General features: G+C 37.3%; 2 protein-coding genes across 3 annotated transcripts; both read right to left on the bottom strand.

Moving 5' to 3' along the window:
• Positions 1-590: 590 nt before the first annotated feature.
• LOC113329886 lies at positions 591-1782 on the bottom strand. 2 transcript variants are annotated; one of them, XM_026576711.1, is made up of 3 exons: positions 1454-1782; positions 1077-1325; positions 591-881 (listed from the first exon to the last, which is right to left on the bottom strand). In XM_026576711.1, the coding sequence occupies exons 1-3, from the start codon at positions 1719-1721 to the stop codon at positions 799-801; spliced, it is 600 nt and encodes a 199-aa protein (XP_026432496.1). In that variant the 5' UTR covers positions 1722-1782; the 3' UTR covers positions 591-798. The 2 variants fall into 2 exon arrangements, with proteins under 2 accessions (XP_026432496.1, XP_026432497.1); XM_026576712.1 differs by having other exon boundaries at positions 591-875.
• A 10457-nt stretch (positions 1783-12239) lies between these two features.
• Positions 12240-13943, bottom strand: LOC113330048 (cytochrome b5-like). The gene is made up of 3 exons (XM_026576910.1): positions 13733-13943; positions 13560-13626; positions 12240-12744 (listed from the first exon to the last, which is right to left on the bottom strand). Exons 1-3 carry the CDS (start codon positions 13814-13816, stop codon positions 12440-12442), a joined length of 456 nt encoding a protein of 151 aa, XP_026432695.1. The 5' UTR covers positions 13817-13943; the 3' UTR covers positions 12240-12439.
• Positions 13944-24412: the final 10469 nt, after the last annotated feature.

The raw sequence follows: 24412 nt of genomic DNA, 5'->3' as shown, positions 1-24412 counted from the left end.
GATTTCTTTCTTCTTCTTCCAGAGTTCAAATATATTCAACAACACCACCTACCTCATCGTACACATCAACACGAGTTCTTTGATTATACAAATTCCTCAATCGATACTCTCAAATCAAACCTCACAGTCGTCTCTCAAATCAGCAGAAGAAAAGAAGGAAGAAACGAGAAGAAAGAGGAAAAGAAGAATAGAGAAGAAATAGAAAAGAAAATAAGAGTTATCCTCATTACTCTTTCCTTTGTTTTCTCCGAACTCCACCACGTGCGGTCACTGCGGTGTCTTAACTTATTTCTGAAACGGGCGGGCTAACCCGTGAACCCGCGGGTTAAACCCGTTACGGGCACGGGTTGAAGAAATAACAACCCGTGAAGAATTTCAACCCGCGGGTTTCAACCCGTATTAACCCGAACCTATGGAACCCGCAACGGGCAAGCCCCGGCCCGCCCGTTTGCCAGCTCTAGTAGAGAGAGACTTTATTTTCTTTAGCATCTTCTTCCCCAAAAACTAAGATCTAGAGAGCTCCAAATTCTCATTAATGGAGATTCTAAATGTAATATTCATGTAATTACAACAATCACTAGTGAAGAACCATGGATGTAGATCACATTGATCCAACCATATAAAAAATCCTTGTGTCGTTTTACATTTTTAGCACTCTTATCATCATTTTTACAAGAAATATGTTTAGATCTATAAAAATCATTAAGGGGTGTTAGTTGTGGGATTTCCTGCAACTACATTTTTTTTTATGCACAGCTACAAGTAATGAGTTATATGATTTATCTGTGGTTACTGCTGTTAATGATCCCGGATCTTTGTCGAACAACTCTTTAGCTCTTGTCCAGTTTCCATCTTCATCATCCCGGCGAAGCCTTCTGTACCTTGTTAGAGCAACATGATTACCTTTAGTGATTAAAACAACAAATAAATCAAAATGATAATTCAGAAGGAAAGAAAAAAAAATTAAAAAGAAAGTTAAACGAAAAACAGAAATAGAAATTAGCATATAATCACTAGAAAAAGCTGAGGTCATGAACTGAAAAAAACAAAAGAAACAATTGAAATTCTGCACTCACTAATATTCACAAATGGAATGGAGGAATCGCTAAGGTGCACCGATTGTTCCGGTTGAAGTTCAACATTAGACATTATTTCTTCTTCTAACAGCCCAGGATGTAATATATCCTCAATAATTTCTTCTTCAATTTCCCCATTGTAAGTATTTTTATTTTCATCACTGTATCTATCTGTATGATCTGGTTCCTGCTCATTTACCGGTGGTGTAGCTTCCTCCGAAACAGAATTTACCGTCGTTCTCAAGGCATCTATGACAATAGAGTCATGACAGACAAAATAGAGCAAAGTGGATTAAGTCAGTGAATCATAGGAGTAAAATAATGAGTACAAAAGATTCAAAAAAGCTTTAACGGAGTAATTAAGAACCTATATATACCGTGTTCAAGATCTGGCTGTGGAAATGATGGGACTAGAACGAAACCTTGATTATCGTCGTCAGTACCTACTTTATCAACCAAAAATTTGCCATTTATATCTAGTTGGGGCATAAGTTTGGCAAGATTAGAAGTTAAAACCTCAAGTTGCCGTTGATTTTGTGTTTGGTAAGTCTCTAAATAATGCTGAATTTGTGTTTGAAGTTTGACAAGACTGCAAAATCTCGATTGAAAAGATTCACCATCAGCAGGAACTCCTTCTATCTTCATAGATGTGATTTTTGTTTGTCTGTCAAGTTTGCGTCATGACATGAATATAATGTACAAAACTACAAATTTATAATCATTCAGGAACTTTTGTCTACCTGGTATTGGAATCTAGTTTGGTCGCGAGGTTGGCTGCTAATTACCACACTTTACATTGTTGAAGGGTGGTTTGTACTTTGTATTGGTAACATCCTATGCAATTTGATAATCCCAGAAGCAGCCTGGAATTACTGGTTAACCAATTATTTTGTATTATTTGCTGTCCTGCACCTGTGAAGTTTTGTCACAAAATAAAGCTTTTGCTCTGAAAACAAAACGAGAGAAACGGATGGGCCATCTGAAACCTAACTCAAATGCATGTATGAAGAAGATACTATGACAAAGCTCTGTCTTAATTAAATATTTTCGGGTTAGCTAACAAATAACCTATGTCCTACGCTAGAATTAAAAAAGATGGCACTTGTTTTTTTAGTCCTTTCGAAAACGACCAGAACTTGTTAGGTATACTAAGATTAACAACTATAGGTAGATAAATTGAAATATTTTGTTTCAAGAATGATCACAGATGGAGTGGAAAGAGGGTTTAAGCATTTTAAGGTTAGTCGTCAAGACAATATCAACATGGGGCATGTTCCACTCACCATATATTAACTTCTCTAATACTTCTCACGAAATTGATTATCAGGATTTTGATGTCTATTTCTTAAGTTTATTTGTGAGCAGTTTTAAATATGGTCTGCTTAATGCCTTAATCTATTTTAATCCGGTGTGTGCTCTCTTTAATCTGTTTCGGTAGGACCAAAAAGGAACTCAAATTCGATTTGCACAACCAGATTCCAATTGTACATCCAGGGTACAAACTACGAAGAGAACAAAAGCAAAGAGAGGAAACTTTTGAAATTTGTGATCCAAGTCTGGGAAGAAAACCCTCAAAATGTATGGTAGAACAAATGCACCCAACCTCAAGGTTTCCTCCGCATTTGCTTATGAGGAAGAAACCGAACTCGCCGCATCTCGAGTTCCAAAGTGTTAGCATTACCATCATCTAAAATGACATTTATAGTTGAAGTCCCCTGAATTGCATCAGTGACCACTCACTTGTGCCTACATGAAAAGGAAAATAAAACTTAACCTAAAAGCACATATTTATCGTGACAACATACTGCCCAGTACCACTACAAAGTAGGATGCTGTAGGAGAGTTCTATTATTCCATGAAATTAATAAAACTGGAAACAAAGATGACTCAGCGCACCATTCGACGACATTAAATCTTGCTCCTGTGATGATTATCACCACAGCATGAAGGGAACCCTTAGTACTACACTCATTCCCAGTAGCACGAGATATTACCTGTTCCTTTTTATTTAGTTAGGCCTCCTTCGAGCCTCTCCAATGGAACGTGTGTGAAGGAAAAAGTCCATATTCATCTACGTAGGATCCATAACAATATTTATAAAAAATCATCTCCAACCCATTGATGTGAGGATGATGTGGCAAAAAGAAAGTTAGACATTTTTCTAGATGAACCTCTAGTTTTAGACATTCACTAAGAGGATTCTTCCCATCCTAGTCATACTTTTGCTAATAAAAGTCAATGGAAAATAAAGATGAAAACGATTTTAACCAATTATATATGCCTACAAATAAGTAATAAAATAATAGAAGACTTTATGGTTTGGAGATAAATATTTATTTTTCCTAATATTTAGGATTTTATACTCAAAAAATGTCTTAAAAGTGATACCACCTATGAGATATTCACATTCACCATTAGAGAAGCTCCTATTATGGAGCTCCTCCATTTTCTTTAAATCCTACATTACAACTAAATATAAATTTAGAAACTGAGCTTAACTAATACACAAAAACAATGACATCCGATATAGAATATTATTAGGCGATAACTTAAAGTAAAAAAACCAAGAGTAGTATCAAATATTCTCATCGACCCGAATCAGCCGATCAAAGAATCAAAAGTAACCTAGTCAACGAAATATGAAGAAGTATCATATCTTCAAACAATGTTTTCTTATTTTAGTCAATTTCACATACACATAAAGGTCAGTTGTAAAATTATACTTTTTTTTTTCATTTCTCCTAGACGATGAAGTGGCTTACAACAAACCAAAATCAAATGAATGCTAAGAAATGAAAACCAAAACTTTCTTCAAAGGTTACCTGTTTTAACCATTGTATCCTAGCAAAACTCTGCCCTAGATTCAATAACTCCTCCATTATAACAGATTCAATTTAAACTTATCAAACTCAATCATTAAAACTCTCCCATTGAACAAAATAATATAACAGACTCAACTCAAAACTATCAAACTCATTCAATAAAATTCTTCAATTAAACCAAAATAATAACAGATTGAACTCAAAACCGAGCACATGAATCGATAATATACTGCAATTACTCAAGAACAACCTCAAACTCTTCGTTTCAAACAGAAGATCATAAAAAATTCAAAATGGAAGGTTACCCTATGTTTGCATAATGAATCCGCAAGATGTGAACGAGTTCGTGGAGATGGAGATGAGAGTGAAGATTTCACAAGATCTGCAAAATAAGAAATCTTATTTCGGGAAAAAGTAATACGGATAATTTGAGGATTTTCTTTTTTTCACACACGCGATCCGCACAATTTTTAGCGTTGTATAGGGACGGCTAAGAAAATATTCGTCCCCAACGGACTGTCCCAAATAAACCTCTCTAGAGACGGTTTTTAAAATTGAGCCGTCCTAGAAGCCTTCTGTAAACCTTTCCGGCATGGGGGCTTGGCTATTAGAAACTTAAGAGTCATGAATAAAAGCCTTCCTATGAAATGGTGGTGGAGATTGTGTAAAGAAAAAAACGGGTTGCTGTCTAAAATAATTAAAGAAAAATATGGGATAGAAAATGGTGGCTGGAAAATTAAGAATATTAAAACTACCCATGGTGTGAGCATTTGGAAATAGATTGGTGCCGTTAAACAAGATGTCTTTGAGAACACTCGGTTTAAAATTGGAAAAGGAGACACAATTCGATTGTCGGAGGCCAAGTGGTGCACTGAAGGTACTTTGGCGTCTTTATGTCCAATTCTGTGTAATGCTTCTATAGCTAAAAATATCTCTTTGCATGATACATACAATTCAGATGCTACAGGTTTCAATTGGAAAGTGGGCCTTACACATAGAAGATTTTCAGAAAATGAAATAAATGAGTTGTCCATCTTGTTTTCCAAGCTAGAGTTGATAGTTTTCCATCCGGATGAGGATGAGTCTTTGGTGTGGATAAGGGATAAATCTGGTGTCTTCTCAGTTAAGTCTGTGTATCACCATTTTACTCGTGATGATCGCGCCCCAGACTTTGCTTCCAAAAAAATCTGGTCGCGTGATTGGCCACAGAAGGTGGGTTTCTTCTTATGGAAGTGTGTGTTGGATAGTCTACCAACCTTGGATAATCTGAAGCGTCGGAATACTGCCACCGTTACCGCCAGTGGTAACCTTATTCCAAACCTATGTTGTTTGTGCAAGCTGACAGCGGAAACTAATCAACATCTCTTCTTGGAGGGCACTATTGCTAAACAAATCTGGAGATTTTTCTTTGTGGAAGCCAACAGGGTCGTCAACTTCGCAGTCACCACTATGGATCTTATTAAGAACTGGACAACATCTCGTTTATCCCTCGTGGTAAGGAAGTATGGAAACGTTTACCTGCTGCTATATTATGGATTATATGGCTCGAGCGCAATGCGCGAACTTTCAACAATAAGGATAGAAAGGTGGAGGATCTAAATACTGATGTTAAAATTGTAGGAGTGAAATATCGCACATTCGTTATATATGCGAAATTTAACAACCATTTAATATAAGTGCAGACCATCGCACATAGCAAAATTGAGATGACGTATTTGATGATGTCAGCAAAGTCACGAGTAAAGTGTGATGATCTGTGCGAAGTGTAAAGTGTGCGAAGATTGAGAGAATGTACATGAGTGATTGTAACACACAGTGATTCCGAAAATAGGGGATCTGTTAGCTGTCATCCACTATGTAATATCTTATATAAAGGGAAAGGCTATCATGTAATGAGAGAAATATTTTAGAGTGCGTTAGACATGAAATTATGAGAGCGAAAGTTTATTTAGAGAGAAAGTTAAGTCTTTTTATTATCTTGTATACAACTTGGGATCTTAATGAATAAACGAATGATTTTCACCATGATTTATTAGAGTATTCTTTAGATTTTTGTATGGATGTGGTTCTAGGATTTCCTGCAACTACATTTTGGTGCTAGAAACAGGGAGGGGTGATAAATCCTGTTGGTTAGTTTATAGAATCTTGGAAAATTAGATCTGGAAATTTTGGAGAAGATAAAGATGAAAAGTGAAGAATCTATAGAGAAAGAAAGAATCATGACGATACACGGAAGAGTTAGAAATATACAATGTAATTCTATAACTAAAACGTCAATCTCCAATGCGTATTTTCAAGCAGGAATAACAGGAAGAATACACAAACGAGATTACAAAGGAAAGAAAGTGGAGACGGTGGAAAAGGAATCTCCATTAAAAGAATCGGAGAAAACGGAGATAACGTTTGCAGCAGATGAAATTCCGGAAGAAAATTTAAAATGGACAGATCCGTTGGTAATTACAGTAACAGCTGAGCGAAGAGAAAACAGTTAAATGACGAAGAAATCAGAGGAATGGGCGATTAATAGAACATTGATAGATAAGGAAATGCAGTTAATATTTTATTCTATCGTACATTCAAAGCCATGGGATATGAAGATGCAGAAATGACGTGTACGGACTTACAATATACATGGAGTCAATAAAACAATTACAAAACCAAAAGGAGAGATTTTGGTGCGAATATTACTAGGAGAAATAGAAACGAACATAACACTATGTGTGGTTGATATAGAATCACCATGCAACATGTTGTTGGGGAGACCATGGGTGCACGCGATAAAAGCTGCAGCGTCAACACTACATCAATGCATTAGATTCCCAATTCCAAGTGGAATATGTGAAATTAAAGGATATAATACGAGTGCGAAGATCTACAACCAAATAAATGTAAGAAATTATGAAGGACGTGCAAAGAAGCGAAAAGATCGCTGGAGAAAAGCAAATGAATTAAAGAAGGGAGAATAATTTCAGATATACATGGTCAGGGCGAAGGAAGGAAAGGGAATACCAAGTGAAGTACTAGAGAAGGAAGGTGAACAGATTCAAGAGATTAAGGAGTCAACACCAATGGGAGAACCAAGAGAGAATTTTACTGCAGCAGAACCAACAAATGAAATAAATGTTGGAACAGAAGAAGTACAAAAATATTAAAAATAGGAACCAAAATGGATAAAGAAGAAAAAGAAAGAACAATAAATATCTTGCGAGAGTATAGTGACATCTTCGCATGGGGTATGGAGGAGATGCCAGGAATAGATCCTTCTGTTGCATGCCATAAATTGGATATTAGAAAGAATGCAAAGCCATTTAAGCAAAGAATAAGGAAGATCGCAACAACATATCATCCTTAAATAGAAGCAAAGTTACAAAAATTGTTATAGGCAGAGACTATAAGACCAGCAAAATATCTGGAATGGATAGCAAACATGGTGGTGATTCCAAAGAAAAATAAGGGGATCAGGATTTGTATAGACTTCAATGACTTAAATAAAGCATGCCCGAAAGACAGTTTTCCTTTGCCAGACATCCCGTAGATGGTAGAATCAGCATCAGGAAATGAAAGACTCTCGTTGTTGGATGGATACAAAAGTTATAATCGAATTCCTTTGGATGAAAAAGACCAAGAACATACTGCCTTTTTCGCACCAAGAAGATTATATTGTTATACGAAAATGCCATTTGGATTGAAAAATGCGGGTGCGACATATTAGAGAATGGTAGAAAAAGTGTTTTCGAAGTGGATACATACAACATTGGAAGTCTATGCAGATGATATGCTTGTAAAGAGTAAAGAAGCATATGATCATGTGGATAATTTGAACAGATGCGAGAGTTTAATATCAAGGTAAACCCAGAAAAATGTGTCTTCGAAGTGTCATCGGGAATTTTTTTGGGTTACATAATATCCAAGGAAGGAGTTGAAGTTGATCCTGAAAAGGTAAAGGCAGTGCGAGATATGCCACCTCTTGCGACGGTAAAATATGTTCAGAAATTAAATGGATTGATAGCTTCGCTGGGGAGATATATTTCCCGTTCTTCTGATAAATGCAAACACTTTTTCAATATATTAAAGAAAGGAACAAAATTTGAGTGGACATAGGAATGCGACAAAGCACTGCAGCATATAAAAAATTACTTGATGAATCTATCCATTATGCAGAAAGCGAAGCCATCTGCTACTATATTTGGCATCAACACCGTATGCGTTAAATGTTGTTTTATTACGTTCGAAACAAGGAGTATAAAAGCCTATATATTATATAAGTAAAACGTTCAACTCTGCAGAGAAAAACTATTCCAAGATTGAAAAATTAATTCTCGCGCTGGTTTATGCATCCTTCAAGCTTCGCATATACTACCGGGCTCATAAGATTAAGTTGCTCACAAAGGTGACAATGGAGCCTGCAATGAAGAACTCAAAATGATCAGGGAGAATTGAAAGATGGAATGCACAAGTGGGGAACTTTGAGATTCATTATGAAGTATTATCTTTACCTAAAGCACAAGTTATCGCAGAGTTCCTAGCAGAATTTCCATTGGAAAAGGATGAATATGTAGAAGATATGATGGACGTAGATGAGGAGCACGGGAATTTGAGAGATTTATTGACAGATACTCCCTCCGTTCCATTTTACTTGATGTTTTAGGGGTTTGCGAGCAAAGGAGTGTTCACAAGGGTTGAAACAGTTTGAACAACATCCGGAAAGACCGCAGAGGAAGGAGTAGGGGTATTCTTTATCCCTTGATCAGCAGCAATTTTCTCCTCGGGAGGAAAAATTTCTTCGAGAGTAACAGAAACATTCGCATGAGTAGGATAAATACTAGTTTGAACCGTCGTTTCCAAAGGAGCTGAAGGGGTGACGTCTGCGACACCAAATTCAGGAATAGAAATATTTGACTTAAGAGTTGTAGGTTTGCGAACTCTCTTAAGTTTCGGTCCTTTTCCGCCACCCATCTCACAATCGGAATCCTGCGAAAACAACGCAGATAAGAAATAGAGACAACAATATTGTTTAATAAAAAATAGGATATTTCTTACTTCTTTGTTGTGTGAAGCCTTCCTCTTGTGAGATTCTTTGTCCTTGGCGTCTGAAGAGGATTTAGGGTTGGGGACGGTTATTTTAATGACACCTGAAGAAGAGATTTTCCTGCAAACAATATGGGAATTAAGTTAGTCATAAGATCAACAATCATGATTGAGATTAACAATTATGATCAATAAGCATGATTATCAGAAGAAAAAGGGGTTGATTTTGATGGAGTACACAAACCTTTAGTTGGGATCCATAAAAATAATAGTGATAGATTAGCAGCAGCAGTAAAAGATGAATCAGAAAAACAGTAGCAGAAAGATAAAATAGTCTCGAAGAAGTTGAAAAGAAAAAACGAAATCAGAAGAGAAGAAGAAGTTATTTCTCTAGGATAAATCAATAAATAGATAAAAGAGATGACTGGTTAGAAACATGTTATATCGGTAAAAAATAGAAGAATCTACACGTGCAGATGGATAGGCTGGAATTGCGGAAAAGTGTCGGCAAAACAAAATATGAAGAAATGAACATGTGCGATAATTTGGATTGAAAGTTTCTCATATCACTCACTTTATAAAGAGAACGACAAGAGAAGAGGCAAAATGTAGGAGTGAAATATCGCACATTCGTTATATATGCGAAATATAACAACCACCTAATATAAGCGAAGACCATCGCACATAGCAAAATTGAGATGACGTATTTGATGATGTCAGCATAGTCACGAGTAAAGTGTGATGATCTGTGCGAAGTGTAAAGTGTGCGAAGATTGAGGGAATGTACATGAGCGATTGTAATGCACAGTGATTCCGAAAATAGGGGATCTGTTAGCTGTCATCCACTATGTAATATCCTATATAAAGGGAAAGGCTATCATGTAATGAGAGAGATCTTTAATTTAGAGTGCGTTAGACAAGAAATTAGGAGAAAGAAAGTTTATTTGGATAACAAGTTAAGTCTTTGTATTATCTTGTATACAACTTGGGATCTTAATGAATAAACGAATAATTTTCACCATAATTTCTTAGAGTATTGTTTAAATTCTTGTATGAATGTGGTTGTAGCATTTCCTGCTACTACAAAAATGATTGTTTTTCAATGAGCCAAATATTCTTCTTGTATGTCAGTCATTTTAGTCTGTGATTTAATTGCCAGGTGGAAAGATGTATTTTTTGACCCTCAAAACTAGGTACTTTCTCCCTTTCCCTCTTTGGTGTCTAGGCTTTCTGTTCTGCATTAGTTTGAGGTCTTTCTCTGCTTTTAGTTGGTTTTGTTTACTCTTTCTTTGGGGGTAAGCTGCTTTGATCCTCCTTTGTAAGCTTTTCCTCTTATCCATCTAATATATTCTTCCTTTACTGAGCAAAAAAAAAATAAATAATAATATTATATACATGCACGATTATGTTTGGAAAATATACAAAATCTGCACCAGAACTAAAACAATCAATAGGACGATGATTTTAGTTAGCAAATCATTCTGCATAAACCTATGAACTTGAAATTCAAGCCAATCTCTAACACTTGGTTCGCGTCTTTCCCAATGCATTTGTGGTCTCCTCACATTTATTCCCGTCCTTATATCTTCTCTCCGGTGGATGTCGTAATCAGCCAGCAAACTGGTAGCCTCCTTTATGTCATTGGCTTTGAAACCAGTGCTATAAAGTTAGAAATATTGAAAAAGTTGGGAACTATTTTTTTTCATGCAAAATTACTGCAACGAAATGCACTACGAGAATATTGTGTTACAAAAAAAGCTAATTTCTGATAAGAAAAAAAAAAGGACTGAACTCTAGGAAATAATTAACAACACAAGGTATATCAATGAATTTGGAAGGAATATGAAATGGTCGTATTACCTACAGCTACTCTTCTTAGACGTTCTCTATCTCGTGGGTAGCGCCGTAGAAAGTTAGACACATGATAAACAACTCCATCAATTTGTACCCTGCAATCACGTTCATCTAAGTGCCTAGGAAGTTGTTCTAAGGTCCAAGGCACCATGATGCTGCTGCAAATAAGCAATTGTTTTGATTCATCAAGTTTATACATAACAATTCTGATTGATTCGTAATCAGAAATGGACAAGAATAAAGGAAATTTTAATAATTTACATCATTTTTTATTTATTTTTTATAATTCATTTAGTTTAAGTAATATTTATTTTTTGTTCTGAATTTAGGTAGGTTGGAAAGTAGAAGGGACGACTTTAAGACCGAGGAAAAAACAATCCATTAAGTATCAATCAGAAAGGGAATTCGCTTAGATTTCGTTTTCACACAACAATTCATCACCCATCAAATCTTCTCTTGAGATTTATCTTGCGAAATCTCTCAAAAGGGCACCTAAAGTCGAGTTTCGTTAGGACGCCAAAGGCCATATATGGTGGAGAATGTGTTAATAGCTTCGACTCAACTGGTCAATATTAATGTGATGTGATCAATCAGATAGACATATCAGCTTCATCTTCACAATCATGGGGTAGTGAATTAACGTAGTAATAATAAACAAGGAAACATCATTGGTCTATTTTGTGGAAAATTACGGATATTAAAAAATAGAGCTAATGGAAACACATCGATCTTGACATCGACTAAAAACAGCTACTTTAATTGACCCTGTGCTTGCTATACAGTGCTCTTGACTTCATTCTTGAACATAGTCTGGTGAACAAACCCTCGTTTCGTACTCCTATTATCCCCTCCAATGAAATCATGCTTGTTGAGATTATTAGTCCCACATTATTGGGCAATCTAAAATCCTGCAGTTTATAATCCTTTAGGAGCTCTCCACTCATTGTCAATTGGTTTTGAGTTGGATGCCCGTATTCTAACATGGTATCAGAGTAGGTTAGAGTAGGCTATTTGTGTCGAGTCATTTGACCGCACCTTTACTCCGCGTCACCCGATTTATTGTTCACGTGTTAGATCTAATGAGGCTACACGTGAGGGCGCGTGTTAAGATTATTAATCCGACATTGTCTGGGTAATCCAAGATCCTGCAATTTATAATCTCTTAGGACCTATGCACTCATTGTCAATTGGTAATGAATTGGATGCCCGTATTCTAATAATGCTCGTGCAACTGCAAATGGGCAGTGCACCACTATTTGTGACCTCTGATAAAATCCTGGCAATCCAGTCCATCTTTGGCGACATTTCTGATGTGTTTAGATAGACTGGAGACTATCTTCTTATCTTGATGCTATTTTATGTGACCCAAACGAAAACAAATTACAATCAAGTTATTTTGTAAAATGTTTATTTCCTTGCGGATTATACTTCAAATGAACTCAAAATTAAAACCATGCGGTAGATTAATTAGATATTAAATTTTCACTACTGGAAGTTAAAACTTGTTTAAGTCTTACATCAATAAGAAAGTTACTCAAAAATAAAGTCCTTTATCTTGTACGAAAATTCACTACAAACCAGAAACCTCTTTGCCACAATATGTTTATCAATCGGTCTCACAAATGATGGAAATGGCCACCCGGGGAGACCATATTCCACCTAGTGGTGGTGGCTGCAACAAGACTTCTTTCCAGAATGAGAATAATAATACCAAGCTACAAATGCAACAACGAAACTGATAAATGGTACAATTAACTTCCTCATTGAAGAAGGAGCGGATACTTGTCTTTCTAATGTTGCTGTCTTTGCTGCAACATTCTTCACACCCTTTGAACTTTGTTGAACAACTTCGCCATTTTTGGAGCTACTACTTTCTAAAGTACCGATCAAGTAGCTACTCAACATGCTTGTAGCTGTTGAACTATGACCCACGTCTTCGAAATCATTTGTTGCATCTCCTTTGGCTTAAATTTCCATTCAAAAATAAATAAATTAAAACCATAATTATCAGGACTAAGTTGGACAATTACAAATTTTAGTCGTGCAATTTGTATAGACCCATTCACAGACAGAAAAACCATAAGTTTTTAAGATTGACTTGTTTTGAGAAGTGGTCGACTGTAAAATGTTTTTGACCAGTACTACAAAACAGAAGGTCTCTTGGGACGGCCAAAAAACGTCCCAAGAGGACAAAAAACCGTCCCAAGAGGTATTAGGGACGGTTTATGTACCGTCCCCTGTTCCACCGTCACTAATACTATTTGGCCATGTTTTCTTTTTGGAACAGACATATTTTAGCCTTGATTTAAATATTTTATGACTATTAGGGACGGTCAGGGCATCACCGTCCCAAATATCCTTCTTTAGGGACGGTTTTTTCAAAACACCCGTCCCTAGAAGCTACTTATTTTGTAGTGAGTAACCAGAAGTTTTTACTGTAACAGCAATAGTGAGATTTTATCACGGGCTTATGTTTTTTTTCCGACATTTTAGCTAATTGGGCCTGATTTTAGTACCACAAGTATTGGGATTATAATATCCGGAATAACATACTAGACGATTTGGAACCGGAATGATAATATCCGGTGTCAGATCCTAGAAAACGCACAATAACCAGGTAAGTCAACCATTTTGAATCTTGATCACAACTAACTTTCGAAATCATTGATTAAGTTGATCAGATTCACAACCCTTATTCATAACTAAACCCCAATTCAAATCTAGATTTTCTTTTTCTTCTTAAAATTAAATTCAAAGTAATTTGAGAAAAGGTAATTACCTGCAGATTCTAATAGAACATCTTCTCCTCCTGGATGCTCTTCCAAGAAATTAGTCACATCATAAACCTATTTTAATTTGGTAAACAAAAGCACCATTAATTAGTACCATAGTTTAAGATTCTAATCAATCACATCATATGAAGAGAAATTGGCGATAGTTAGACAGACTTACGTTGCCATGGATGGTTAGCCAACAATCAGATTTGGATGAATGAAGAGTGACTTCTGATAAAGGAAAAGATTTGAGTTCTTCCATTGAATCTTGCTCCTGCTGAGAGAATTAGCAGCTAGAGAAGAAGAAGAAATTGCAAAGAACCAAATCACAATCTTTTTAATTTTTTTTTTTTTTTGTTAGGTGGAGGAGTTGTCTTGGAATGAGATATTTATTTTATTTATATCATTGTAAAAGAAAAATAAACAATAAATATAGGGAGTGTGAAAGAAGTATGTACATGATGCTTCAAAGGAAAAAAAAAAAAAGTATGTACATGTGATGTGCCAGCCTATTATCATGCAGAATGGAATCTACAGATACTGCAGCCCTTTCTCACCAACAACAAAGTTATGTACTTGTTCATTTTTTTCTACTAAGAACTACCCGTTGCTGTCATCCACCTGCAACTTATACTTCATAATTCATTTTGCCATAACAAAAGAAGTTAAGAACTTGAGCGCAGTGACAGATCTATGAGTGGACTAAGATGGGTTGTGCGAAATTAGGTCTTGCCCAGCTTGAGTGCATCACTGTATTCAAACCAAAATTCATGCAAAACTTCCTTTACACAATAGATAGATAGTGGATGCATTGAGAGAGAACAACAACCTAAAAACAAAAGAAAAATGAGAGAAAAAAACAAAAAAAAAACGCCGTTGCTGGGGAGGGAAAATCGAACCCGTATCACGGGGGTGACGGGCCGGAATACTTACCATCGTAATACAACGAGTTGGTTAGTTGAATTTTAGCTTTCCACTTGATCAGTGTTTGAGGATCGGATGTCTATTTCATTAGTGTCCCTGGCTCGCTGCAAAACTCCTCTTTGTTCCCTTCGGCATAAGTGAAGCCCCCAGAGCTTTCTTTAGTTATCACCGCTGAATTGGGGGGCCCGGATAGTAATTAGGGGCCCCTAGCTACATGACAAAAAAATGTCATGAAATGGGAAATGGTGGTTATCCCTTATCCCAATTTTTTTTAAATAGCTAAACTATCCCCAAATTATTAGTGGTAATTAAGTTAATTAGTTCTTAATTAGTTTAGTTAGATTAAAATCATATTTAGGATTGAAATTTTGATAAAAGGAAAATTGTGTTTTTATGTTGTGGAGAAGAAGAAGGTGAGTTTTTGGGGGAAAATTTAGGGTTAGTTGAAATGAGTGATTCTAGTGAAGGAAGTGATGTTGGTGAAGGTTTAAACAATACACATGATTGTGTTGATGGTGACGGATTGGATATATGATGAAGACATGTTAATAGAGGAAGCTTTGAATAATGGTGCAAATGAAGATCTTATTGCTCAAAATGAAGGAACCAATCCTCAAAATGAAGAACCTGAAGCTCAAAACAATCAGGTAAACTTCCTATATTCTTCAAATTGTATGAATGATGCTCCAAGTTGACGATTCATGTACACTATGCAACTACTCAGGGTAAGGGTCGTTAAGTCGAGAGGGTAACAAACGAACGACTTTAAGGAGTCGTCAATTACTTGACACAACCTTTGACGACTCAAACCTGCAACTTTTGCAGGTTATGAAAAATCGTCAACCAAATGTGATATAATTGACGTCTCCAGCTAGTTAGGTCACATAGAATCGTTAACTTAATATGTTTAGAACCCAACGACTCTAAAACATTTTACTCTCTGAAGATGTTACTCTTAGGGTCGTTAACTTGGCATTCCTATATGCTAACGATCCTAGCGAGCCATTTCATAGATCAAGGGTCAGCAGGCAAAGTTTATAAAACCAAACGACCTTCAACATCGTTAACGACTTCAAAAATTTGACATGACGATCCTTCAACATAGTTAACGACTACAACCATTTAACATGACGATCCTTCCTATTTTGTAAACAGAGAACAAATTTTATATCATATAGGGTCGTAAATTTTGTATCATATAGGGTCGTTAGTTTCATAAAGGGGTCGTCAAACAAAGAATCGTTAATGCTTTAGAAATATATTGACGAATCTATCACTATTTGGGACAGAGAGGTGGTTTTGCATAAGACAGAGTCGTTCGTATTTAAAAAGGGTCGTCGAGAAGAATCGTTAACGATTTAGAAATTCCTGGACGACACTATATTAGGGGTGAAAATCAGGTTTAAGGTCGTTATCTACTACACCCTAATGATTAACGATTTTTCATCAATTGAACATGCATATCAAAAATCGTTAAGCAATAAAAAACCGTGGTTAACGACCCTGGAACTGTAACTGCAATTTTGCAGTTGAAAACCTAATTTTTCAATCAACAAATCAAATTAAACGCAAACCCAACTTAGATCAGGGGGTTTTAGTTCACTTACGACGATGAATCGGAGAGAAATTTTTTTCCTCATAAGTCGTTAATGGAATGGGTGACAAAGGGAGGGAGGGAGAGGACAAGAAGAAGAATGGGAGGAGAAGAAGTTTTGATTGAAATGATGATTGGGGCAAGATTAGTGGTTAATGAGATTTTTAGGGTAGTTATTAGAGAAAGTTAAATTGATATTTTCACCAATATTTTGAAAACCCTCTATCGTTTATGGGATGGATATAAATTGGGTGAGACCCCTAATTATTTTCCATGGCCCCAATTAAGCCATGTTATTATCTACTTCATTTCTTACAACCCGTTGCCATTTATCCGTGTCGCATGCGGTTCATTTCTTACTACCCCGTGCCATTTATCCATGTCGCAGGTTTGTGTCAGTATGCTGACCAGTGTGGCGCATCACACCACACGATAGTTCTGTTTTGTTCTTAAATTTTGGTGTGTTGTACTATACACTTGCTGCCACGACACACTTTACACCTTCATATCTGTATCTAACATGCATTTGTAGAAACAATGGTCGAAGGTAACGAGGGCTAAAATACAAATATAACCGATGATATTCCACCTAAATTTCAAAGGGTGTGAAGAAGGTTACAATGGTCGAAGGTTACGAGGGCTAAAACAATCGAAGGATGCAGGCGCGAAAATTACCCAATCCTAATACGGGGAGGTAGTGACAATAAATAACAATATCGGGATCTTCGAGTCTTGTAATTGGAATGAGTACAATATAAATCCCTTAACGAGGATCCATTGGAGGACAAGTCTGGTGCCAGCAGCCGCGGTAATTCCATCTCCAATAGCGTATATTTAAGTTGTTGCAGTTAAAAAGCTCGTAGTTGGACTTTGGGTTGGGTCGTCCGGTCCGCCTTTTGGGTGTGCACCGGTCGTCTCATCCCTTCTACCGGCGATGCGTTCGTAGTCTGAATTGACCGGGTCGTGCCTCCGGTGCTGTTACTTTGAAGAAATTAGAGTGCTCAAATTCAGCCCAAGCTCTGGATGCATTAACATGGGATAACATCATAGGATTTCGGTCCTATTGCGTTGGCCTTAGGGATCGGAGTAATGATTAACATGGACAGTCGGGGGCATTCATATTTCATAGTCAGAGGTGGAATTCTTGGATTTATGAAAGACGAACAACTGCGAAAGCATTTGCCAAGGATGTTTTCATTAATCAAGAATGAAAGTTGGGGGCTCGAAGACGATCAGATACCGTCATAGTTTCAACCATAAACGATGCCGACCAGGGATCGGCGGATGTTTCTTTTAGGACTCCGACGACACCTTATGAGAAATCAAAGTTTTGGGTTACGGGGAAGTATGGTCGCAAGGATGAAACTTAAGGAATTGACGGAAGGGCACCACCAGGAGTGGAGCCTGCAGCTTAATTTGACTCAACACGGAGAAACTTACCAGGTCCAGACATAATAAGGATTGACAGATCTTTCTTGATTCTATGGGTGGTGGTGCATGGCCGTTCTTAGTTGGTGGAGCGATTTGTATGGTTAATTCCGTTAACGAACGAGACCTCAGACTGCTAACTAGCTATGTGAAGGATTCTCTCCGCGGCCAGCTTCTTAGAGGGACTATGGTCATTTAGGCCACGAAAGTTTGAGGCAATAATAGTTCTGTGATGCCCTTAGATGTTTTGGGACGCACGCGCGCTACACTGACGTATTCAACGAGTATATAGCCTTGGACGACAGGCCTGGGTAATCTTCAAAAATTTCATCATGTTCACACACAGCGTATCCGTTGGGATTGATTTGCCCCGGGAGTACGTGCTTCTCTTGTCATCACTGACATGAGTTGCTAGTTCGTTCTGTGATGGTCGTTCCTCGACGGACAACACGTGTTGGCGTATGAGTGGTGTTTGGTGTACGGTGCTGGTTGGCCCCCGTTTCACGCGGCGACAACTACCCCGACTACCTATTCAGCTCTCTCCTCGGTTATCCGAGAGAAATAATAATGTGGTCCCATGTGCTTGGTTGTCAAAAAGTTATCAACTATTATCCCTTACAACAGTGAACTTATGAAACCATCCTAGCATATGTGAAAGGAGGGACTCTCTCCTGTGATATGCAAGGCAACAAGATCGTGAAAGGGTGGACTCCTCCCTGTAGCCCTGCTTGCTCTGGATGAGGATAAAATGGGCATGCTATTTTAACGGTCGCGAATGCGTAAACCCTACTAAAATGGTGTGACCACCCCTTGTTCCATCCGCGGAAAGGAAGGTGCCAAGGACTTACTACTGTCTCCGGCAGGTTTCCCAGGCAGATGAGCGGGTGTAGAAACTTAACCGTGTCTTGGAGATAAGATCTTTACGAGATATTATCTCTTCCCAACCTGGTACATGCTACTGGAAAATGGACTTTGGATATTGGATTCCACCTAACGTTGGCAGAAATAATGGTCTGTTTTGAGTGTTAAAATTCAAATAGCAGGTGAAATCCATCTTGACATTTACAGAAACAAAACAATGGTCGAATACTTTCAGCTGGTATTGTTAAAGTCCGCGGGCATCCAACTCAAAACGAATTGGAAATGAGTGGAGTGGCCCTTCCATATTATATTTTAAGTTAATTAAGCGGATTATAACGATCTGAGACTATTTGTCCTTTCACACGCCCCCTCACGTGTAAGGCCAGTCACTGGGCCTCACACGTGGAACTACGTACGAGTTACCAGTCCATCGGTAACATGTGTACACAGGTGAGTGACTAATTCAGGGGGTAACGCCTCGGCCAGTATTGGCACTGGCCTACACCCAGGGTGTACAAATTACAAAATCGGTTAATTACTTCAGTCAGTAACTCGGCCTACACCCAGTGTACGCAGGTATGTGTTTGGGGCTTAGCTCTGATACCATGTTTAATAAAAAATTGAAGTAATGAAAGAAATTTCATACCATTATCACTGCGTACCTTCTTAACCTGTCTATCAAATTTCGTTTTAGCCATAACCCAGAACCTCTGAAAATTTTGCATCACCTCAGTTTTATGTGCCATCAAATAAACCCAAACACAACGAGAATAATCGTCGGAAATGGTAATAAAATAATGTGCACCACAAGAAGATGGAGTACGATAAGGACCCCAAACATCACAATGAACTAAATCGAAGAAGTCATCAACTTTATTCTCACTAACAGGAAAAGTAGTCCGAGTTTGTTTTGCTTTAAAACAAATATCACACGGTTCATTAAGAGATTTCTGACAATCAACTTTATTCATACCCGGAAGTAAAGAAACAACCTTATTAGATGGATGACCTAAACGTCTATGCCACAAACAATAATCTTCTCCAGTAGATACTCGATTTGCAGTGATGAGTGTTCCACTGTGGAAGATATAGACCCCGTATCATTCCTCACCAACACCAATCACCGTCCTTGTAGTACGATCCTGTATCACACATAACTTATCAGTCAAAGTGACAATACATCTTAAATCTTTAATTAAACATGCTAAAGAAATCAAATTGTAGTGGAGATCTGGAACGAATAAAAAACGGAATAATTTTATTTTATTTTCAAGCACCACGTTGCCTTCACAAGGAGCATGAGAGTATGTGCCATTCGGAAGCTTTACGGAATAAAAGCCTATTTTATGAGTCGTAAATAAAAATTCTTTACTTCCTGTCATATGTCGTGAAGCCCATGTATCCAGTATCCATTTACCAGAAAGCTTCTCCTTCGAATCATTATTCGAAGTTTTAAGTATTTCAACCATGGTTTCCCATTGAGTTTCAGTAAGAATATTAGTAAGACCCTTTCGATCTTGTGACGATAGAAAACCTCCACCAAATTTAATAGTTGTAATAGCTAAATTAGCTTTAACGGTCACGGAGTAATCTTCAACACAAATTTCTGATTTTAAATTTAAAAGTATTCAGTCTTTCCTGGCTCAGATGCCATGAAACGACAAGGTAGAGCAATCTGAAGGTTTTCTTATTATGAAAAACTTGGGTTACAAAACAGGTTTCCATGTGTATAAATAGGTAGAGATAAGACAAATCTAAACATAATAAATGTATTTCCTAACTAACAAAATACATAACCATATATACAATATATTCATTAAATACATTCTCCTAATACTCCCCCTCAAGTTGGAGCATGGAGATCACGAATGCCCAACTTGCGAAGAAGCAACTCAAACTGAGGACGTCCAAGAGCTTTGGTGAAGATATCTTCAATCTGAGCAGTTGTTCGAACATGATAAGTAACATTAGCACCGGACTGAATTTTTTCGCGCACATAATGACAATCAATCTCAATATGTTTGGTGCGTTCATGAAAAACATGATTAGCAGCAATATGAAGTGAGGATTGACTATCACAATAAAGATGCATAGGATAAGAGGGAGACACACCTAGATATTTCAATAATGCCTTTAGCCACGTGAGCTCACTACAAGTATGTGCCATGGAACGATACTCGGTTTCAGCAGAAGCAGAAGAACGAGATATTGTGTGTTGCTTCTTTGTCTTCCAAGATATAGGTGATCCTCCTAAAATAATAAAGTAACCAGTATGCGAACGACGACTAAGAGGGAAGGAGTCCCAATCAGAATCACAATAAGCAGTAAGTTGAAGAGCACTATCCTTGCGTAAAACAATCCCTTGACCAGGATGGCCCTTTAGATAATGAAGAACTCGGAGAGCAGCTTCCTAATGAGACACCCGAGGAGACTGCATAAATTGAGCCAATACATGCACCGAGTAACACAATTCAGGACGCGTAATAGCCAAATAAATAAAGCGTCCAATAAGCCGACGATACTGAGATGAATTAGAATATAGGGGTCTATCATCAAGAACTAAACGATGATGTTGATCAATGGGTGAAGAAGCTGGTTTATCTCCAAGAAGCCCAGTCTCGGACAAAATATCCAAGGTGCATTTCCGTTGAGATAAAAACAAACCATCGGTTCCTCGAGACATTTCAATACCAAGAAAATACTTGAGATGACCCAGATCTTTCATATGAAAACACCGGTTAAATATGCTTTAAAAGCAGTAATAGCAGCGGAATTTTTCCCAGCAATAATTAAATTATGCACATAGACAAGTACGTTAATAGAACTCTCACCTCATCGCAGGGTAAATAAAGAACAATGAGCATAAGACTGTACAAATCCAAAAGTCTTAAGAGCACCAGCAAGCTTAGCAAACCAATTACGAGAAGCATGATGAAGACCATACAAAGATTTATGGAGACGACACACTTTCCCAGGAGAATTAGTCGAATATCCTGGAGGAAGTTGCATATATACTTCCTCATCAAGATCTCCATGTAGAAAAGCATTGTGAACATCCATTTGATGTAGCTCCCAATCTTGAGCAACTGCGACTGCTAAAAATATTCTAACTGAAACCATTTTAACTACGGAAGCAAAAGTTTCATGATAATCCACACCTTCCACTTGTCTATTACAGAGGACAACCAAGCGAACTTTATACCGCTCGACAGTACCATCAGAATAATATTTAATTTTGTAAACCCATTTACAACCAATAGCCTTCTTCCCTGGGGGAAGATCCGTAACAGATAATGTGCCATTCTTATCAAGAACACTAATTTCCTTAGATATAGCTATAAGCCAAACAGGAAGGCGAACAACCTCAACATAACTGGTAAGTTCTTTAAGAGTAGTAATCGCCGTCAAAAAAACGATTATGATTAGTTGAAAAAATTACACAAAACACATAATTAGTTATGGAATAAGGCGTACCTGAGGACGTTCACGACTAGGGAAGGAAGGAAGGAGCCGGGGTCTATTACTTCGATAGTATTACATCATAATCCCTCCTTAACTAATACTCGGAACTCGGGATCGCACACTTCGTCTTACATCCGTGTCAGGAATGTCACTGGGAGGTACGTCTCTTTCTATAGCAGGTAATAAATCTGCTCATAACAAGGTGACAGAAGGTCGAATACTACCAGGTGAATTACCTTCTGACACATTCTGGGTAGCTACAGGCGAGACAAATTTTTCTGAAACAGAACTAGGTGTCTCATCCCGTTCTGTGCAGCTTGACACATTCTCTTCCCGTCTCGTCTTCACCTGCTGACACTTTCTCGTGATATGACTTATTTACTGAACTTGCACGTGAATTATCACTCGGCAATCCAGTATCTCATGCCCCACCTGAAGTCATTTCTGTCTCACAAGTTTCTGTCACATTCCGTGACTTTTGTCTGCACGTTCAATTTACATTTCCAGTCCTTTTTGTCACTTTCTGTGACCTTTTCAAGTTCTGCGAAGAATTCCCGCCTGTCACGTTATGTGAAGGTTTAGCAGATGAACAGTCATTATATCCTGAAGCTGCTGACCCACTACTATCATGTATCCCTCCTCGAGTACTGTCCCCTGAAGCTGCTAACACACCAGCAGACTTCTCTGTTCTGTTCAGTGCTGTTTTTTTTTTTTTCTGAAGGCATGTTCAGTGCTGTTGACACACGTTCAGTACTGCCCTCCTTTACAGTGGCTGGTAACTGATAACTGTCCGACGCCAAAAAGATTGGTTGTGCTGCCGAAATAACTGACCAATCATCCACGCCAACTTCATTAATTATCCAACTAAACAATCGTGTAAGGAAATTTATTTTCAAAGAAAACTACGTCACCGGACATAAAAAATTGCTTTGTTTCCAAATCAAATAACCGCCAATCCGTTTTTCCAAAAGGATAACCAACAAAGATACATTTTCGACTTCTTTGATTAAACTTATTACGGTCACGAGGCACAATACTTGCATAGCACAAACATCCAAATACCCGAATAAGATTATAAATAGGAGGCTTCTCATGTAACAATTCATATGGTGTTCTCCCATTGAACAAGGGAGTAGGCGTGCAATTAATGATATAAGCAACACTCAAGATACATTCACCCCAAAACCGAAGAGGTAAGTTGACTTGAAATCGTAAAGCAAGCGCCACATTAAATATATGACGATGTTTACGTTCAACTCACCCATTTTGTTGTGGCGTATCCACACATGAAATTTGAAACAGGTTTCCCTCGGAATAAAAAGGTAGAGATAAGACAAATCTACACATAATAAATGTCCTTTCTAACTAACAAAATACATAACCATATATATAATATATTCAATAAATACATTCTACTAATAGGTATTAAACCCCTTACCTCCTCACTTGTTCAGTATCCCACATTTCCTTCCACCACTAGTTATTTCAGTCACATAGAAACAATAAATTCCATTGTGGGGATATCTTTCTCCCCTTACTCAAGTTAGCATTTTCTATTTCTTAATTTGTGTCCGTTTTGGAATTAAAGGAGACTCTGTTCGTATATCATTCAACTATGAAAGTTAGTATGGCTAATTCAACTTAAGTGCAAAGGAGAAAAGGAATAAATGAACATGATACATAGAAGTGTAAATTTTTTAGAATTGAAGGTAAAAACATCATAGAAATTCTGGAAAGACTAGATCAGTCAAAGATGTGGATTCAACAACTAGTAATGGAGCAAGAAGTAATAGGGACTAGGAGAGAATTACCTGCAGAAGCTTCAGGTTTTTGAACAGCTAGTACTAAGAAACAGATTGTTTGTGTTAGCAAAAACCATGGCTATCAATTACTCCTTATATCTGCTCAAAACTACTAGAGACTAACAAATTCAAAACTAGCTAGAATTAGGTAAACAAAATCGTCTAAACATGTACCAATAACAATAATGATTTTTATTTTTTTTTCTTTTTGCCGATGTCACTGTAATATAATGATAAAGTCATTGGATAGTTTAGTGGTAAAATAATTGGGTGATTATACCAATAACCTAAGTTCGAAACTAGCCAGTACTAAATTTTTTACCCATCAAAAAAAATAGAAAAACAAATAATGGTTGCGGTATTACTGAGCAAGAGTTTGTGAGGATGACCAATAAAAAGAACAACACAGGCTGCATGATGCAGTTCGCAGGCGTAAGTTTTTAATGCCCGCCACTGAATTAATGTTGATGCATGGCATTCTTGGTTGGAAATTACATCTTCTTTGGCCACCCGGCAACATTTACCAGCCCTATATCTTCTACTGGCATTGTGTTGTTTTTTATTTTCTCGTAAAATTTCTCAAAAAAGCTAATTGAACATGTAAAGCTCCAATTAATAAAAAAAATTAAAACAAATTAAGCCGACACTGTATTGAGGAGAAATTGTTTGACGGGGGTGTTTTTTGAAGCGACATGGTGGATAAATGATATGTTGACACATGTATTTGATATTAATTGATTTCCATGAGTTTTGTTTCCAAAAATACCAATACCAATTAAGAAAACAA

Source organism: Papaver somniferum, unplaced genomic scaffold, assembly GCF_003573695.1.
Source record: "Papaver somniferum cultivar HN1 unplaced genomic scaffold, ASM357369v1 unplaced-scaffold_117, whole genome shotgun sequence".
Taxonomy (NCBI): domain Eukaryota; kingdom Viridiplantae; phylum Streptophyta; class Magnoliopsida; order Ranunculales; family Papaveraceae; genus Papaver; species Papaver somniferum.
The sequence above is the reverse complement of the archived record's forward strand: the minus strand, read 5'-3'. Positions and strand labels throughout refer to the sequence as shown.